The sequence below is a fragment of the Excalfactoria chinensis genome, chromosome 1 (genome assembly GCF_039878825.1).
Source record: "Excalfactoria chinensis isolate bCotChi1 chromosome 1, bCotChi1.hap2, whole genome shotgun sequence".
In the NCBI taxonomy this organism is placed as follows: Eukaryota; Metazoa; Chordata; class Aves; order Galliformes; family Phasianidae; genus Excalfactoria; species Excalfactoria chinensis.
In genome coordinates this window covers 123,040,921-123,060,481 of record NC_092825.1, presented here as the reverse complement: position 1 = coordinate 123,060,481, position 19,561 = coordinate 123,040,921, and the positions used below count along the sequence as shown (strand labels likewise).

General features: G+C 42.6%; 1 protein-coding gene across 5 annotated transcripts in view; it reads left to right on the top strand.

Moving 5' to 3' along the window:
• Positions 1-18,814, top strand: part of JADE3 (jade family PHD finger 3) — a 60,980-nt gene extending 42,166 nt beyond the window's left edge. For all 5 annotated transcript variants that reach the window (XM_072357186.1, XM_072357167.1, XM_072357194.1 and 2 more), the window contains 7 exons: positions 1,182-1,372; positions 3,557-3,768; positions 6,164-6,331; positions 10,583-10,699; positions 11,115-11,588; positions 13,528-13,645; positions 15,424-18,814. In XM_072357186.1, the coding sequence (XP_072213287.1) occupies positions 1,182-1,372; positions 3,557-3,768; positions 6,164-6,331; positions 10,583-10,699; positions 11,115-11,588; positions 13,528-13,645; positions 15,424-16,322 (2,179 nt within the window). In that variant the 3' untranslated portion in view covers positions 16,323-18,814. The remainder of the gene's footprint in view (positions 1-1,181; positions 1,373-3,556; positions 3,769-6,163; positions 6,332-10,582; positions 10,700-11,114; positions 11,589-13,527; positions 13,646-15,423) is intronic.
• The last annotated feature ends 747 nt before the right edge of the window (positions 18,815-19,561 follow it).

Here is a 19,561-nt window from a genome sequence, read left to right as displayed (position 1 = left end):
TATAATGTGGAAGTATTACTGCCGGAATAGGCTTTGGGACAAAGATAAATGAACTGTCCAGTGAAAGTGCTGGTGCCAGCATAATCTAATTTCCATCGGTACCAAGTTGTTAAAATAAGTATATTGTGTCTCATACCAGCAATATTACATTAGAGGAAAAAATTGCTATAGATGTTGCTGGACCAGAGAGCAGAAAAAGTCACAAGGAAACGAGAAAAAAATGGTTGAGGTGATGGCGTGGAGAAGAGTGACAGAAGAACATAGTGCTAACAGTCACAACACACGTTGTCCAGTTAGAATTATGTGGGATACCGCTTGACTTTTGCCTGCTCCCTCTTTCTTCCTCTTGCCTTGTTTCCCACAGCTTTTCTCTTCTCCTGGTGCCGGGGAGTGCTAGCTCTGGAAGGCATACAGAGCTTCTCATGCATGGCACTGTTCCACTCAATATCTCTCTGGCTTCCTTTCACATGCAGGGCCTCTTGAACTAAATGCAGAGAAAGGTCAACTTCTGTCTAGCTAGGGTCAGTCTTTCCATTCCCATAGGCGAGTGTACTGGGCAAACACCAAGTTTTATCTTACAAAATAATTGAGAGGTTGAAAACACACTAGTATTTTTTTCCCTCACTTCCTGGATGATTTTTAGCTGTTTTTCCACTGTACATTTTTGCTTGGCAACAGAATCGTTCTTGCAGAACAAAAATAATACTTTTGTAGCATGGATAAAGTATCGTTTGTAACATAGTGGTAGACTGTTTAACCCAAATGAAGAGCAAGCATCTTCCTCTCCTCCCCACCCCCTGCAGCAGAATAAATCAAGCTTTTCCTGAGAAAGCTGATGTCTTGAAGATTATCAGTTGACAAGATCGTAGTGGGTTTCATGCCTAAAACTTTCCGTGCTTTTCAAAAACATTTGTATCTCCATTCCAGTAGCATTTCTTCAATTGAAAATATTATGCACAAGCTTGCGTTTTAAATGTGATTCTGTATACATAGCAAACCTTAACGTATTTTATATGAAGAAATGACATTTACAGAATCCTGTCTTTCCCACTCTGGCTTCACTTACAGACTAGCTTAAAGTATGTGAAATGCTATTGATAATAACTATTTTATGTCTTTCAAGGCTGAGTCTTAAAAAGTTGTAGCTAACTTTCTGTTTCCTTTTTGCCTTACGTACGTAGGGTTGTCGCAGAAAAGGTGAAAGAAGTACTGTATACAAGACCCAGGAAGTATATCCACTGTTCCAGCCAAGAGCCTACAGAACCAGGTTACATCAACATTCTGGAATTGGCAGAGTCTGTGTGTCGCTATGACTTGGATGATATGGACATCTTTTGGCTCCAGGAACTGAATGAAGAGCTTACTGAAATGGGTAATTCACAACACATTCTAGTTTTTCAAGCAGCAGTTTATTTCTGTTGGTTGAATCATAGTCTGTTCGGAGGTTTTTTAAAGATCTTTCAGCACTGAATGGAAATGCTAACAAAAATGAGATAACGGCAAAGCTATAGAACGTTCAAAATGAGTTACTAGATCAGTTGGTGTTTTGTTTTATCTCTTATGCCTTAAAGCTTCTTTACATCCAAAATCATGTGCGACTTCTACAGACTGACACAGGAGGGAAAAAGCCAACATCAGGTGGAATTAGTTTTAGGACTTTTAAAGTTAAGAATTTTGCATAGGAAAAACAGATGTTTCCATATTTAATACTTGAGCATATTATTGCTACAAAATACAGAGGAGCTACAACATGCCTTTTTCTTAAAGGAATAATTAAGTTTTGCACATGTTAGCCTATTGAAATCCTGCTAAGTATTTTTTTTTTCCATGTAAGTTGTGGGCATTGAAGGCTTTGAGGGAGAGTAAGCTATGGGAAATAATCTTGGAGTTACTGCTGGATTAGCTGTGATAGGATAGCCTGTTTGACTGACATTCTTCCATGGATGAGTGCAGGTTCTTGATGAAGGGCAGGTAGGAAAAAGAGAGTCATTTGACACTCCTGAATCTGCTTTTCATGAAGAAGGAAGAACTAGTTGGGATAGGTTAACTGGTGGTGGCATTGGCTGTAGCAGCTATGAAATATGGAGACTGAGATCTTGAGGGGAGCGAGGAGAGAAAGTAGCCTTCTGGTCCTGATTTAAGGAGAACAATCTTCTGCTTATTTGAGGAACTGCAAATGCAAGGCAGTTCTGAAGGGTGAAATTTTTGGAAAGAGATAGCAAAACTTTAAGGACCATCTCCTCCAAGTCCAAGAACAATCATCCAGGCGTTCAAGAAAACAAGTAGTTGTGTCAGGAGACAAACGTGGTAAAGGAGTGAGCTCATGACTGAGCTCCAGTGCAAATGACGTATGTTAAAGGCAGGTATGCTTTGTAAGCATATTGGGTGCTGTTCACAAAACCAAAAAGCTTTTATGGGGCTGGAGTCTCCATCCACAGAGATTTTCAAGATCTAGCTAAACAAGTTTCTGAGCAACCTAATCTGGATTCGGTGTTGATTCTGCTTTGAGCAGGGAGCTGGACTGAATCCCTCTGAGGTCCATTCCTGTCTGAAAGATTCTGATTCTCTATATACAGGAGTGAAAAAATATCCTGGCATTAGAGAAAACAGTTTAATAACATCAGGCACTTCGTATCAACAATCATTTTGTCTTTTCCATCTCACTGTTTATCAGTTGTGACAAGAAATCAATATTAGTACTTATTAGTAATCATGTATTCTTGTACATAATCCAGCAGTTAACCTCTAGTATCAGTTAGCCTCTAGTATCAGTGCTGCATGGGTGTCCCAGCCTTTGCTAGCCTAAGTAAATGTTGTACAACAGGCAGCGGCAGCATTTGTGACTGACATTTTTGAGGGGATGTGACTTTGAGATTTCTTGTAGCTGTGAACACTGTAGAGTTTCTAAGGATGTCCCTAAAGCTGCAAGCTGAGGATCAATCTCAAAGCAAATCCTTTCAAGTAGATCTGCTTACGGTACATTTGATTAGTGGTAAGTGTGTATAGCAGGCATAGTGTTCAAGTAAATAGGTGCCATGGATTGCTAACGGTGCATTTATTTACTGTTTCATAAAAAGAAATGGTTAAGAGCTCCTTTCTTATCCATTGTGCTGGCCACTCAAGGAGTGACGGCAACTTTTGTATCTTCATAACATCTAAAGTGTACTTGGTAAGTTTTATTTGCTAAGGGATTCATCTTCAGAATGAAGAACATTATGTATTATGTTGAAAGTCATCAGTGTTTCGTAGAATGATGGAGATGGAGGAAGACTTAGATGAGAGAAGCAAGAAGTTATAGAAGCTGCTGTCTTTTATTCTGTAGTGCTTTTTTCAACGTGTAGTCTTATGTAGAACTTTTGACTCCAGTAGTAGTTCTATTTGTATTTATGAGGTATAGGTAATATTAGCTGGTGAGTTGGAAAAAAAGAGTTATTTATTTTTGATGTAAGTAATGTTTTTAGCAGTTGTTAGAAGTTGTCCTGTTTTTCTGCCTCTCAGGCTTGGTCAGAGGCATCTGACTGTATTCTGTTTCCCTTTTTCCTATTCTTCATTGTAGGATGCGGGCCCCTGGATGAAAACACAGTGGAAAAAACTATTGAAGTGCTGGAGCGACACTGTCATGAGAATATGAATCATGCTATTGAGACTGAAGAAGGTCTGGGTATAGAGTATGATGAAGATGTCATCTGTGATGTGTGTCGGTCTCCTGACAGTGAAGATGGGAACGATATGGTGTTTTGTGACAAGTGTAATATCTGCGTCCATCAGGTCAGTGCCTGCAGAAGTATTGACGCTGTCCTGCCATCTTTGTTTACGTTGGCAAGTGTGGAATTTGAACCAGTATTAAATGTTAATTTGGAGACTTTTGTAATTCTCTGGGTATGAAGAGTGATCGAATACCAAGTTCAAGTTTTGTACTCTGAGAGTTACAGAAGATAAATGGCTGAGCACAGGCTGTGTAGTCTAGCTGTAACGTGAAGCGTTGTCTGGACTTGCAAATACTTTCTCCACAAACATAAACAGTTCCCCTCCACATCCTTAATAAACCTGTATTTGTAAGTAAGCAGAGAATGCTGGCAGCCTATATGTTAACAAATTTAAAGATCATTTGTCTTGCATCTGGGGCTTTTCCCTCCTCAGTTGACTAGTTAATTGGCTAAACGCAGGCTCTCCAAATTAAGCCGCTTGAAAACATGTGTACAGATGCTTGAACAGACTGATTTTTTTTCTTAGAGGGCATAAGCACCTGCAAGAGCTGCGCTCTTGGTCTGAATGCTGCTCATGTTTGTGGTGTTTCAGGTGTAGCCAGGACCTCACAACCAATGAGCTCAGCCTCATCAGGCAGAGCTATCCTCATAACTAAAAAGTGGATTTGAGCCTTGTGGTTTTTAGTGCATCCTGTTTGAGAAGGAATTTTACAGCTGGGCTGCTGGCTTTAAAGGCAGCCCCTGCTTGTGCCCCTTGAAAATACAGAAGAATCTGCAGCACAGGGCTTGGGGTTGCCTGCAGCACTGGAGCTGATGGCCTGCTGCCTTCTAACCCTGCCCCTTCCCCAGCCACAGGATCTGAACCTGCTCAGCAGAAGCTGAGCTGGAGCTAATCCTAACAAAGTATAGCAGCAAGCAACCAACCTAAAATATTTATCAGTTCAGGTTTTTTTCCAGATGGGCTCTAGTTCATCCAACAGCCTCAGGTCCATTTGTCAGCACACCGCTTGGAGATGCAGAGGAGTGTGAGAGATTTCTTCCCTCACAGTGCCCTCTCACGCTGGCTCACATTGCTAAATTACTGGTTTTCTAATCAAGACCACCTCCTCTTACTAGCTGGATTGAATTAGGAAGTGGTATATGTCCATTTGCAGCCTCCTAAAAGTGATCTCTTGGTGTAATGCCACTTGGACTCGATGATCTCTAGAAGTCCCTTTCAAACCTTGCAGTTCTGTTATTCCGCATGGGTGATATAAAGTGTTGGTGAGGATGTACCATTTAACAGGAAATGAAAATCACTTGGAAAATTTAGATTACAGCTCCCCCTGTTGGGCCTTTACAACAGTCAAACGTGAATATAGCATTGAGGTTGGTCTGACTTGATGCTTTCATAATGCAGGATTTCATTCGGGGAAGTCACCCTCTCTCTAGGCATAGCATGATTGTGCAGTATTGGATATCTCTTCATATTAAGTACCAAGATCCTATAACCAGAAAGCAGGGAAAGCAAGCATGGGGAATTTGTATTAGATTCGAATCTTACGAGTCTGGGTCACAGCTAATAATCCTGTTCTGTCAAGGATTTCAGTGTCACTGTTCCCTGATATGTGCTGGGAATGGTGTGATTTTTCCTTTGAAATCTGCTTTATTGATAAAGCTTTTATTGGGGGCAACTGAGCAGAGTTGCTCCTCGGTGCAACCAATGGTTTCAAGTATGGTCAGCTTGAATACGTGTGTCTGCGCAGCAGGATGTGTCTACATGCAGGTCTAGTTAGCCATTCAGAACTGCTCAAACCTGAACTAGAAAGCAAACTTAAGTTTCTTTTTTACTTTTTTATCCTCAAACTTAGCAAAAGTTAATAAATCTCTCAGTTTCCAAGAGGCCCCAGGGAAACAGGCAATGCAGAACCTCATGATTTCAGTATGTACTGTTGTAATTTTTTGGAGGCAATATTGTATATAAATATTTGAAGTCATAAACGGTTCTCAGAACTGTAACCACTAAAGTAATTTAATGTCACAGGAAAGAATCTTCAGTCAGACAGTTCTTATCACTTCACATCTGAATAGAGTAATGTTAGAGCATAAAGTTGTTAACGGTAGGAGAATGTGTGCTTATACAGGTGCCTGTTTTTTGCTTCAGAAACATAGAAAGACACTGAATGCAAAGGTGAAGGCTGTAACACCAGTGCTGTTCAGTTACAGTGGCTGTTTTATACAAGAACAAATAACGCCAAGACATGTTTTAAAAAGAAACTGGCATGAAAAGGCTTTGTTTTAATAGGCTGCTAATCTCTTTGATCACCTGACTCCTTTTAAGGTAAAGAAATTAGAGAAAGATTAAGTGAAGGGCAAACTGTGCCTTTAGGATTTGAAAGCTTCATGCCATCTGAGAATTAACGTTTGGATGTAAAATGCTATCAGTGCAGTGATCTCAATCCCTGTTTTCTTCCAAGGCATGCTATGGAATCTTGAAAGTCCCCGAAGGGAGCTGGCTGTGCCGCACCTGTGTTCTGGGGATACATCCTCAGTGCCTCCTGTGTCCGAAAAGAGGAGGTGCCATGAAAGCCACCAGGACAGGGACCAAGTGGGCACATGTGAGCTGTGCTCTCTGGATCCCAGAGGTAAAGTTGAATTTCTGCCTCGTTCTTCTGTATTCTGATCTCCTGCTCCACCTTCTCTGTGTTCCTTCCTCTGCCTTTTCACAGTCTAATGATTTAAGGTATCTGCATGGCGTTATTCTGATGAGTCTGCAGAATCTGTTGAAGATTGGGAAAGAGTCCAGCTTATGTTCCATTAATTAATTAATCTCTTTGTCCTTCCCCATTAACTGAGCGGTCTCTTCATGGTGTCATTATGAGATCTGAGTGACCTGATGGAAAGGTTCAGTGATGTAAGCTAGTAATTGCTGCACTGCTGCAGCTTCCTTGCCCCTCTTAGTTCTTGGTCTCTTTGTGTGCTCTCAGTTAGGTATATAATTTGCTCTGAATACATCCAGTTTCATTTATTGAGTCAAAAAAAAAAAACCCAGGCAAATTGCAAGGTATGTGTTGGATGGATTCTGAGATGGGGAGATGTTAGTAGGCAAGTTCTTTGCCCTAAAATCAGACATTTTTCTAAATGGTGGAGAGATGAGGCTTTTCTCTTCTGTGTTGTATTTTATAAGGACTGTTTAGATTCATGCTTGTGTTCATATATAGAGCTTAATAATGAAGCTTTACATTTCCTCTATTTAGGATCAGATTTAGCATCAAATTGTGATTCTGTATATTGAAATAGTCACTCTATACAAAGTATAGAGGGTGTGTGTATTTAATTTTGTACTCAGAGTGATATTTGTGCTTTCTTTCTGGTAAGATCCACAGATCCCTTAGAGTGGGTGTTATAGTGTGAGGTTGCAGCCACGTCTGTTGGCACCATGACATTGAGGGGTGCTTTATTCCCAAACCTTCAGCTCTCAAGCAGCCTTGTCAAGATTTTGGATGGCTTTTTAATATGGCAGCCTGCTGTGGTGTGCAATTCCTAGCTCTGTGCTAGGCATATATCTAATTGTCAGCGGACTTATCTTTGCAGTTCTGCTTTCCCTTCAGGCCAGCTTGTAGTTCCGGTGTCTCATCCACCTCAAGGAAGAAAGGAGCAGAGGAAAAAAGAAACAAAACCCAAAAGATTAAAATAAGTAAATAAAAGCCTCCTGCCTTCTCCTCCTGCACTTTTAAAGTGCCTTGGCTGGAAGCTGTCTTAGCTCTGAGCAAACTGGTTTCCGTGAGAGGTCCTTCCTGCATGCGGTTGCCTTGATGTTCTCCCCAGCAGGAGAGAAACTGGCAGGTTTGGAAAGCAGCTGACCACGGGACAGGGAGCACCTACTGGCTGCTTACCTGCCCACCTCCCTCCGGCTGAGGGAGAGCAGCCAGCAGAGTGCCCAGGTGGGAGAGCTTGAATCCAGCTGCTCCCACAGCCCAGTCGACAGCTCCAGGCCTCAGGCACCTCCTCCTCTCTGTGCCCATGCCAAGTGTGTCAGGCATAGCAAGGAGGTGGCACCTGCCAGGAGAGGTGGGAAATGCCTCTTGGATCCCTTCAGCCTCTTCTTCTGCATCGGTGCTTTTAAAAACAAAAGGAACTACAATTCTCTCACCAGAGAAGCCTGGCTATTTTTGTTTGTTTGTTTTTGAGAATCTCTGCTAAAACAGCGGGTTCTTGTCTGGAGAGACACCATGGCTTAATGTGCTCCAGGTGACTAGAAAGGGATAGAGTTTTGAAGACCTTGAAATGCTTTATGGAAGAATGTTTACTCCCTTGGAACACACCACAAAGGAACATATAAAGTCGCTGCCACTTCCCCACCACTCCCCTAACAAAATGGAGCAAGGCAGAGTGCAGAGGAAAATAGGCCATGCTCGTGTTTGTGGTAAAAGATCCAAGAGGGACTTGATTGAGTTTGTTAATGTAGGCCAGCATTGTTGTAGGCAGTTGCACCAGGTATTTCCCATCACCGATAGATCCAACAAGCTCTTGGTATGCTTTGTTTTGTTTTGTTTCTTCCCTCCCTCCCCCTCCTTGTAGGCTAATAGTGTGGGAAGGCTGTCTTGACCCCTCCTGGGCCATATGGGACATTTGAAGGTTTTTACTTTACCAAGTGTACTCACTGTTGGTTTTTATCCTTTTATTCTTCTGCCAGCATTGTCTGTTAATGTAAATGTGTCTCTTCTTCCATCATTTCTTAGAAGATATTCTTGGAAAAAAGGGAGAGAGTTTGACATCAGAAAATTTAAGTTGTTTTGAAACTCATTTCTGTGCCTTAGATGACTGATGGCAGATACGTCCTCCCTCGGTCGGTGCGTTGTTGGCTGAAGCAGAAAGTAATTTTTCCTTGCTACAGCTGCAGAACTATCAAATGACCGCCTTCAGCCGCTGCTGTGAGTGGCTGCGCTCCAACTGGGGTGCCTCCCCAGCCACTGGTGCAGATCACTGCCTGCTAACACACGGCTGCTGGTGGCAGGCCATCAGCGGAGCAGCGGATAGCAGGGTGACAACAGAGATGTCCGCTCTGAGCGTAAATTGGATAGAGCGGGCTTCAGCAGCCCGCTGTTCTCACTCTCTCCCACTCTTACTTCTTCAGAGTATGGCAGACAAAATGTAACCAGGCACAACACTGAGAAATAACGGAGAAGCTACATGTTAAGGCAGGCGGTCATTTCTATCTCAGGATGGGAGGTTTAGGGAAGTGAAAAGGTTGGCTTCTGTGCTCTCTGGATCCCTCATGAGTTCAAACAGGCTTTGCTTTGACTCCTCTCTTTGAACGTTAGAAACACGCAGGTGGCAGGAGGCCAGTGTAAATAAACTGCACCTGACTCTAAGCGCCTCTTTGTATTTTTACAAAGTGGAGTAACATAAACAGGCAACATTACAAGCTGAATGGGCAGTATTTCTAACATAAATATATCTGGAGAAGGAGCAGGGAGAGGATGAAAAGGGACAGAGAGTGACAAGAAGAAGATATGTTCCAACTCCTGCTGGTACGCACAGTGAAAAGCTGGTGCAACTGCCTGAAGTTTCAGGTTCCTTTTTGAAAGGAATATAGGCAACATGGCAAATTGATGTGACTCCATAATTCCCAATGGAGATCTTACTTACTATTCTGGTAACTGAAACAAGAGTTGTGGTCAATGTTTGTACAGTGTTGTTTCAGAAATACCCGTACAACTTGTAACCAGCTCTGTTCTTAGCAGGGCCAAGTGGGACTGGTGAAAGGCTTCCTCAGTTTGGACGCAGAAAAGCTGCCTTTGCCATTTAAAGAGTGCTGAACCTGATTTTGTGGAACCATTCAAGAGTTTCAAGGGCAGCTTTGTCTCTTTCCCACTGATCTATAGGAAATCCACCACAACAGAAATTATTCTTCATCTCTACCTGATGAGGACATTACATACTGCCTCCCCACTTGTTAGGTGCAAACTCCTGTTGTTTTTCCCCAAGAGTTTTTCTGACTCTGGTTTTGTCCAAAGAGAAGACTGAGCACAGCTGCTATGGGCCTCCTGGATGCTGTAGATCAGGGCCGGGTGCACACACTTTTCACTGGGCTACATAGGAATGCCATACAACGCTGGCTGAGCTTGGTATATTCCAGGAAATATGGCTTGGTTTAAGTTATATAACAAATCTTATTGGAGTCAATTTTTGTCATTGGTTTACAAACTACTAATCAACCTATTAAAATGCAAAAATGGTGAACGGAGTAATCTCTCGCAAAGTTTTCTTTCTCACCTACTTGTCTGTTGCTCAAAACAGTGCAAAAGATAAGAGAGTATCAAAAATACTCAGTTTGAGAATAGCAACTTGGACTTTCAGACTTGATAAAGGTAGTATTGCTATCTTTGGATATGCCCGCCTCACAGAGAAGGCCTGCCAAAACAAAGTCTTTCTTCATCAGAGATTAAGCAGGTTTTATTATTAATATGTGCATCAGTTGATGGCTGAGGTACCTTTGCAGAGAGGCCCCTACCCCACCTTAGTTTCTCAGCATGGACAACAGACAACTGGTAAATTACTATCACAGTAGATAGGTGGACAGAATTGAAAGGGAATAAACTTTGCTATCACTTGCTTCAGTCTCTTAAATGGCTCATAACAAGGCATGCTGTAGCTGCCTAAAATGTCCTGAAAAATTAGGACTGCTAGCCACCGGGTTAAACTAATTGCATTCCACAGGATCGTTTTCTTCATGTGGAATCTCCTCAAGTCACTTGTTACAAAGTATGAGCACACAGAGATCTCTGAATGAGATAAATGGTGGTCATACTTGCGGTCACACTTATGGGATTAGTGGAGAGCTTGTTTTTATTGCCTTGATAACTGTTTTCCATGCGGTTTTTTGTTTTCAGGTTAGTATTGCTTGCCCAGAAAGGATGGAGCCGATCACAAAGGTCTCTCACATTCCACCAAGTCGATGGGCTTTAGTGTGTAGTTTATGCAAACTGAAAACCGGTGCTTGCATTCAGGTATGTACTTGTCTTCCTGTGACTCTTGAGTCTGTGGGATGGGGAATTTAAGGTTTTTGATTTTCTTCGGTGAAGACAACTGTTGGATAGCTCCCTATCCATATCATTGTGGCTACTAACAAATCAGTTCCCTAAGCACTCCAGCATAGAGTGAGAAGTTTCTATCAATTGCCTTCCTTTGAATGAGGCTGAGATGCATTAAATACTGTTAGTGTGTGAATCAGAAGTCGATCTTTTCAGTGAGTGCCATTCACAGTTGAAAAAAGAACAAATCACGCGATTCTGACTTAGAAATATCAGCTGATTTCTTCAGAGCGCTTAAATTTGGTTTTGTAGGGATCAAGTTTCACGTAACTATGGTTTTTTCCTAGTTTGTTTCTACTCTCAGTGACTTTTTTATGTCTTTCATTTGTAGTGTTCAGTGAAAAGCTGCATCACTGCCTTTCATGTCACCTGTGCCTTTGAGCATAGCTTAGAGATGAAGACTATCCTGGATGACGGGGATGAGGTCAAATTCAAGTCATACTGTCTAAAGCACAGCAAGAACAAACAGAATTCGCTGCCTGATGTTGACGAACACCCCAAAAGCATATCAGATCAGAAGCAAACAGAGAGTGAGAAAACCAGTTTACGAGCCCAGAAACTCCGAGAGCTGGAAGAAGAGTTTTACTCACTGGTTAAAGTGGAGGATGTTGCAGCAGAACTAGGCCTCCCTAAACTTGCTGTAGACTTCATCTACAATTACTGGAAACTAAAGCGGAAAAGCAACTTTAACAAACCTTTGTTTCCTCCCAAGGAGGATGAAGAAAATGGCTTGGTGCAGCCAAAAGAAGATAGCATTCATACTCGCATGAGGATGTTCATGCATTTGAGGCAGGACCTAGAGAGGGTAAGTGTTTTAACTGGTAAAAACGATGCACAAGTGAGCAGCTGCTTTGTCTGGACAAAAGTAGGAATGGGAGAAGCACAGGGAGATGATTTATGAAATAATAATAATAAAAAGGTAAGGCCTTGAACTCCATTTTGGTGGTACACTGCACGCTGCAGAGACTTTCAGAAGCCATCCCTTTTCAGTTCAGTGAGAGATCCACTGTGAACACCGTGTTTCCTGCCTTGCTTAGAGGTTTCTCCTTTATATAATGTAACACATCTGTTTCCATCCACAACGGATGTACTTGAGCACTGACTCTGATTTCAATGTACACTGAATTTGCCTAGGTAATGCACCAAGTATTCTACAAAAACTTGAAACAGACCTTCTCACCCTCGGAGAGGGCAATTAGGTGAAGTCCTGGGTTAACTACTGCAGAGGCTTTTTGGTTCTACACATGAAGAAGGATGCTGGCTTATGCTCAGGCAGCTTCCCGTGACACCTGATTCAGGCCCCTTACTCACCTCCCTTCTTTGACAGCGTGCTGTTGTCAGCTAGCCTTAGGTAAGGGAAGGCTGAATCACATCTCATGCTGTTAAATAAACTGGACACTTTCCCTGCACGTAGCTGCCCAGGGTGCTACAGTTGGTTAGCTGTTGGAAAACAGCCCATCTGGCCTAGCACTGCCTGTGGCTTTGCTAAGTAGAGTGAAAAGGAAATAATCTTTTTATCAGTATCCAGCTTGGCTCTTTATCAGCTTATCGGCTAGCCAGCATTTGGAAAAGATGGAGTCCTTGAGCAAAATCCAGAGCATGAATTTGGCCCCTACCTAAATATGTTACGTATGTATACTTTATACATACACATATATTATGTATGTATACTTTATACATACATAACATGCTTTGAATGGAAGGTTTTCTTTTTCCTTGCTTTCTCAATTAAGCATTTCAAGCTTTTCCTTTTTGTCGGAGAGTGGCTGGTTTACATCTGACTGTGTTGAAATGGATGCACTTACTTTGAGTGGAGGGGCTTTGTAGTTTGAAATATCTATCTCAGAGTTTCTGAACTTCCCACACGGTAAGATTTCCAACTGAGATATGTCTTGGGGTGAAAATTAATTTGGGAATCTTGGAAATAGCTTTCTGGGGAAAAAAGCTTCAGTTTCTGAACAGCTCAAGTTAATTGTTGGGGGGAAGTAGATGTGGCAAATATCTTTTAGCCAGCCCCTGTGCTGCTTCTGTGTTCTGCAGGCTCTTCCAGGTCTGTATCACAATTTTCTTTGCCTCTTCCTGTTTTCATTACGCTAGGTGGAAATATTGCTATAAACTCAAACAGTGAAAGCAGAAATATGTGGAACTGCAATGGAGTCTGAAAATAAACTGCTGAATGAGTCAACAAAAATGTGTAAAGTGCACAAGAAGCTGCAGTGTTCTTTTAGGGCTGATTCACATGTTTATTCCAGTCCAAAGACGCCAGCTCTATGGAGTAGCTTTGCTACAAGTATTACTTTGTAAAGTAGCAATAATCTTGGGATAAATGAACAAATTTAGCTGTTAAAAACCATTTGGTAAAACATTTTGCAAGGAAAGTCTGGAAGAACCGGGTATTGACTGCAGTGAGATCCCCAGCATAGCTGTGTGGTGGAAGCAGGCTATCAAACAAGCAATCCGTACATATCATGTTCTTTTCCTTTGACTGGAATTTTGTGTTCCCTTCCTGTTCTTATAGATGAAAATACATTCTGCTGTCTCACGAAACACGTTCAACTGGCAATAAGAAAAAAAATGCAGGATTTGTTTTATATTCATAGTTACATATGTTCAGTAGCATTTCTGAGGTGTTTGCCAAGGGATTTTGCTCACAGAGTTCCTATAATTCTGTTGTTGATACAATATTTCTCCTGTGTCAGGATATTTCTTAATTTTATACTAAGTCTCCTGTTGTTTCTCTGTAGGTAAGAAATCTCTGCTACATGGTAAGCAGGAGAGAGAAACTGAAGCTGTCTCACAGTAAAGTACATGAACAGGTCTTCAATTTGCAAGTTCAGCTGGTTAATCAGGAAATTGCAGCAGGTAAGCATTTGAATGTGAAATATTTATAAATTAGAACAAAATGGGAAAAAAAAAGGTTCCCATTAGATTTCTGCTTGCTGTTCTGATGTTTGACAGATGCCTTTAAAAACATTCTTCGGATATGCCATTAATTAATTCAGCGACATCCGTAAACACTGATCGTTTAAAACCTTGAGACGGATCTTTTCTTATTCCATAGATATTCCTACCATATGCCGATTAGTTTCCAAATACTGTGGCACCCAGGAAGCAGAAACAAACTGATGGAGATCTCTAGGTTTTTGCTTCTTTGGGACACTGTTTCATGGTACTGTTTGCCCACAGCAGGCTCCGCTCTCCAACTGAGAAGCTCTTTGCTTGCTGTAGTTAATTTCTTCAGGCAAATGAGTGACGGACAGGAATTGCTGTTCTCACGTTGCCTTGAGTACTTGATGAGCATTACAGAGGAGCATTTCTTAGCTTGTCATCTGCAGTTAGTAAGCTTCCTTCCAAAAGAGTTTAAGCACTGTTGTTTCTAACAGTGAATAGTAACTGCTTTGTATCAAACAAAACCTGCCCTTAATTTTTATTAAATCTGTGTCCTGAAGTGAGGAACACGGCATTGGGTGGTCCTGTACACAGCCAGGAGCTGGACCCAGCGATCCTTATAGGTCCTTATAGATCCTTATATATCCCTTCCTTATAGATCCTTATATATCCCTTCCAACATGGGATATTTTATGATTTAGAAAGAGGAAGAGTATGCGTTACAGTGCAATTACTTTTATTTTTTTAATAGGAAAGTATTGCTTCTGCAGTGTGAAATAGAAATCTCGTTGTTTGTTCAAGATACTTACTGTGTTTTCCATAATCAACTTAGCGTGAAACCTTTGTGTTTTTTCTCTGCTCCTGAACCATGGATAAGTTTTATTAGTACTGACAGGTTTTTGTTTTTTTTTAACTGTTTCAGATGAGATTAGGACACACCCTCACTCAGAGAGTGGTGACGCACTGGAACAGGTTGCCCAAGGAGGTTGTGGATGCCCCATCCTTAGAGGCATTCAAGGCCAGGCTGGATGTGGCTCTGGGCAGCCTGGTCTGGTGGTTGGTGACCCTGCACATAGCAGGGGATTGGAACTGGATGATCACTGTGGTCCTTTTCAACCCAGGCCATTCTGTGATTCTACGATACTTGGTGGACACAGCAGTACTCTAAAGCACTTTGGTTTTGTGTAATGAGATTTTATTAGAAATGTCTACTAAGACAAAGCCAAGTTCTTTTTAACTTGTTAGAATGTTTTGACAGCTATTTTGCAATGGTGATGCAAGCGTATTATATCACAGTGACTAACATATTGGAGTGAAAAGAGCTTTAAAACAGAGAATTTCATAAAACAAAGCAGAGAACTGAACTAAGTCCAAAGCGCAGCTCAGTTTGAAGCATTATTTTTTCTCTATCCAGAGCTGGATGTGAACTTTTTATAGTTCTGTTGGAACTACTTCAGTCATGTCTTGAAACTGCTTCAGTTCAGTTCAGCCCCATGAAAAGGCGCGTTATTTGTTTTTTAATCAAAACACTAAAATACGTACCTAAATTCTGAGCTGGTAAGTGATACAGAGCTGTTTTCAGTAGCCTGACTTCTCTTTAATGTCCTAACATAATTTCACAGTGATTGTTCGCAAATGCTTCTTGTTGAATGGCCTATCTCATAGTCTGTAAAACCCTACAGGTAAAGAAGTGATTGCCTCTTCTTTAAAAGTCTTCTCATCTTCTGCTCCCTCATCTTTTTCTCACACAGGCCATACCCTGACAAGTGCACTAGAGAACACGCTGTTCTACCCACCTCCCAGGATCACCCTGAAGTTAAAAATGCCCAAATCAGCACTAGGAGATTGCAAAAATAACTCTCTGAAGCCTGGCAACAGACCGCTCTCTCCTGACAACAACAGCACTGTTTACAGCAAAAGGAGCGTGCCGATGTCAAAGGAGCCATTTGAAATCAAAGCCAAATCTTACTCCAGATATCAGCACGACACCAGAAGTAATGGGTTGCTTGTGACAGGAGGGATCGGCAAGCCTCGTGGCGAGGTGAAGGACTCCGGTCTTGTGCAGGTGCCGGAGTTCCACCGGGGCCAGCCATCAGGGAAGCCCCTGGCACTGCAGGCTGCTTTGCACGGACAGTCCTCCATCGGGAATGGGCGGCTGCAGCAGGATGGCTCGCGGCTGGTGGCCAAATCCAATGGCTTGATGGGCAGGACTGGCGACGTGAGCCAGAGGGACAGCTCCAGCCAGACGCCCTTTGAACAGGACTCTGTGCTGACGGCTCATTTGGCCAGCCAGAGTGGTTTTAGAAAATCCACCATTGAACACTTTAGCCGCTCCTTTAAGGAGGCCACTAACAGTCTGGTGAGGACGACGGAAGATTTGCGGTGCTGTGAGAAGCCAACGAGAAGGCTTGCAGCAAAAGAACGCTTGTGGAGCAAGCAGACGCTCGAAGGGGCTCCATACCAGGACAATGACGGGTACTGTCCCGACTTGGAGCTGAGTGACTCTGAAGCAGAAAGCGATGAAAATAAAGAGCAAATGAGGTTAAGACGAAGTAGCTCGGAGAGAGAAAGCCCAAGTAAGGACTTTGGAAGAGAGTGTCACAATAGAAACAAAAAGAATATGATTTCTCACAGTTCGGTACAAAGGTGATTAGAAGCCCCCACGGGGTGACTCAGCCTTTGTGTATTCCGATGTACCAGTGCAAAGCTCAGCATCCACAGGTTCCAGAAAACGGCACAGGAGCTAAGTTAGGAAGAACTGCAGCAGGAGATGGGAAGGGGAGTGAAATCAGAGTAGTTTTGTTCAACTGTGAATTGGCTTGCAGCCTTTGCAAGGTTAACCGAGCTATTGCAAAGTCACCAATAAATCGGTAGGTTCTGTTAGAGCTGAACATCTGGGAAAGCATGAAGTGGTCGATCCTTGCGTAAATTCAGGAAACTGCATCCTCCTTGGCAGCACAAGTGAGAGGCCACATGTCCACCTTATGTCAATCTTGTGGTGGACAGGCGTTAGAGAAGTCCTTGCGTTGCTCTGGCGTGTTGCAGGGAACCGCCAATGGAGACACCGAAACCGCATTCTTTTGGCACCTGCAGCGCGGCTCTGATCCAGCAAGGCACTTTAGGTGCATTTTAGAGTTACTCCTGTGCTGAGTCCGGCTGATTTCTCCCAGAACTCAGTGCTCGGCTCCCAAGGCATGTCCTGGTGTGCTCTGCTGGATCAGGCCCAAGCGACTACTACGTGACGGTCCCCTGCGGTGCTGCGGGAGGGCTCCAGCTGCAGGGGTGTCTGCAGGCTCCTTGTGGAGGTGGGAGCAGGTGCCGCTGGAGCTGCCAAACTTGCTGACCTCTGGGTGTGCCCTTGCTCCCTGCTCCTGCTGAGGGTTGTGTTTCTCTTCACAATAATTTGCTTATTTTGTAAATAGACAACTTGTACTACTTAAGTTTTTTTAATCTCTGTACATAGTTGCTTGTTGTGGGATGCACTTGTAAATATTTTACCCAGCTAACAAGTACAGATGGCTAATTTTGTGGATAGTGTTTACAAAAGTAGATGTACTACTTCAAAGAAAAATGCTATTTGACACTTACTTACATGTAGGCAATCACCAGTGATGCCAGGTTCCTCTTGAAATTGAGATTTCATGTCCAGAGGTGTTTGTACCTGGTGTTTTTAAAATAAGCTGAATTAGAAATAATCTGTTCCGAACCTCTTATGTAGGCACAAATTTTCAACCCTAGCTGCCTAAATGTGGGCTTAAGAGCCCCACTTCTGGCATCTAGGGCTGTAAAATTTCAGCCAGTCATCATCTGAAGTATGTTTTTTTATTGCTGAGAATTTATTGGCTCCCTTAAGCTGCTTTTCAACCTCTGGATCAGTTGCTGTTTCCCAAACTAAAGCTTTTTTGCGTGTGCTTTCTAGCCAGTTGTTAACTGGTGTTTAAAGTTCAACCAGTGTGGAGGAAGCGAGAAACAAGGGGAAACCCTTGCTGGTTTGTTTATGCGATCCGGGATTTTTTTTTGTCTGAATAGAGACAGATTTCTTCTTTTCCAGGCAAAACTACCGCGCTGTTCTCAGCCGTGCTGCACGTTCCAGCCATCCGCAGCGCCCTCTGTCCCTAGAGGGCTCGTTTTGTCTAGGAAGGTTCACACCCCACATAAAGATGACTATGCAGAACCCAAACAACGGCTTGCTTTCCTTCACCATCTTAATTTATTGCTTTTAGTTTAGGAAATCGCAGCGACGTTTTTAGGTTTGGTTTAACCTTTGAAATCTCTCTGCTTTCAATAGGACTAAGCAGGTCAGGGCTGGAGGGCTTTTTCTGTAGTGAAATAATGATAATAAAAAATACAACCCAGTGTAGTTGGCAATTCTAATCTCTTTGCTTCACGCATCTTATTTTTTTTCTTTCCCCTCCCCCCTCCCACTTCTTGATTTTATGTATATTTGTGTAATTTGTCTTTCTAGAGCTGTACCTTCAAAATCATTTCTTTTGGTGTAAATATACAGTAGCATTTTAGGTTTCTACATGTTTTATTTTAACGGGAAATGCTTTGTGTTCTAAGCCAAGCCATGGGCCGTTCAGAATAAGGAAACAGGTGTTTGTTCATTTGTGTTCCCAGTTCTGATTCTCTTAAGTTCTCCTTCGATATTTATTAGCAATCCTCTTCCTGGTCACGAAATCCCACGGAGCTTGCACTGAGAGGTGAGCAAAGCGGTCATGTCGTCTGGTGGCCAGAAGCGCGTGGAGGAAGGGAGGAAAATGGTGCTTTAAAGCAAAACTCAACGTTTCTGCTCTTCCGGGGTTATTCATTCCCGGGCAGTGGTTTTGCTCATTTTAACGTCACTTGTAATAGATATAATAGATATATGAAGGAGCCCTTGGTTGTGTAGTTCTCAAGTATTGCCCCCAAAGTGCATTTGCTAGTTTTTATTGTGTGTTTGGTGGCTAACTGTTTGAAGTATTACCTCTTAACCTTATTTGTCGATTTTTTTTTTAATTTTTTTTTTTTGTGATTTTGCATTTTGTTTTATATATATAAATATATATATATATATTCAATTTTCCAAGATGGACTCGGTCTTTTTCAGATGTCCCCTTTTTACAAGTACTTTTTCATTAAATTATGAAACTGCTAACAGTATTTTCACTTGTTGTGATTTATTTAGGCCTTCACTCTCCATGTCCATAGGTTATTCAACTCATCGGTCCAGCGGCAGCGCTGCATCCATCGAGGAGTAAATCATTTCCACTGAGCTAGCAACACTTTAACAAGCCAAAACGGGAAGGAAAACCTTCTCCCTTCAGCCTGCTCCCCCAAAAAGGCACTGAGTGCTGATTTGCTGTGTTTAGCAAATAGTCCGTGCCTGGCTTTGGTTTCTGCCTAGCCCAGCAAATGCGACAGACCATTTACTGCACTGGTCTCGCTTTTTTGTCTGTTTGTGTTTTAGTATGTCTGCTTCTCCTGGTTGTACAAATGTAAGTTATAGGGGGCGATCTGAGGGCTGGCTGCCTGTCTCGTCCCGCTGCTCGTACACTCTCACATATGCACAAATAACTGGTGCTACACAAGGAACAGATTGGCACGAGCCCATTCCCAGGCTGCTGCTGTGTGTGGATTTTGCTTGATGTTCTGCTATAGTTCCCCCCTGCTCACGGAGGCTGGTGCTCTGCTGTATGGTGCTGCTCGACCAAAGCTGCTGCTGCCCTGGGGTGGAAGAGAAGGCAGGAAAGGAGGCAGCTAAAGCAAGGATGGAGAGTGAGGAACAGGTGGAGCTGTGCAACCCGGACAGCATCCTTCCTGCCCTGAAGGGACAGAGACTTGCTGTGTGTGTGCCTGAAGCCACGGTGAAGTGAGGGAGAGTAAAGCAGTGAACAATGTGAGTGGTTG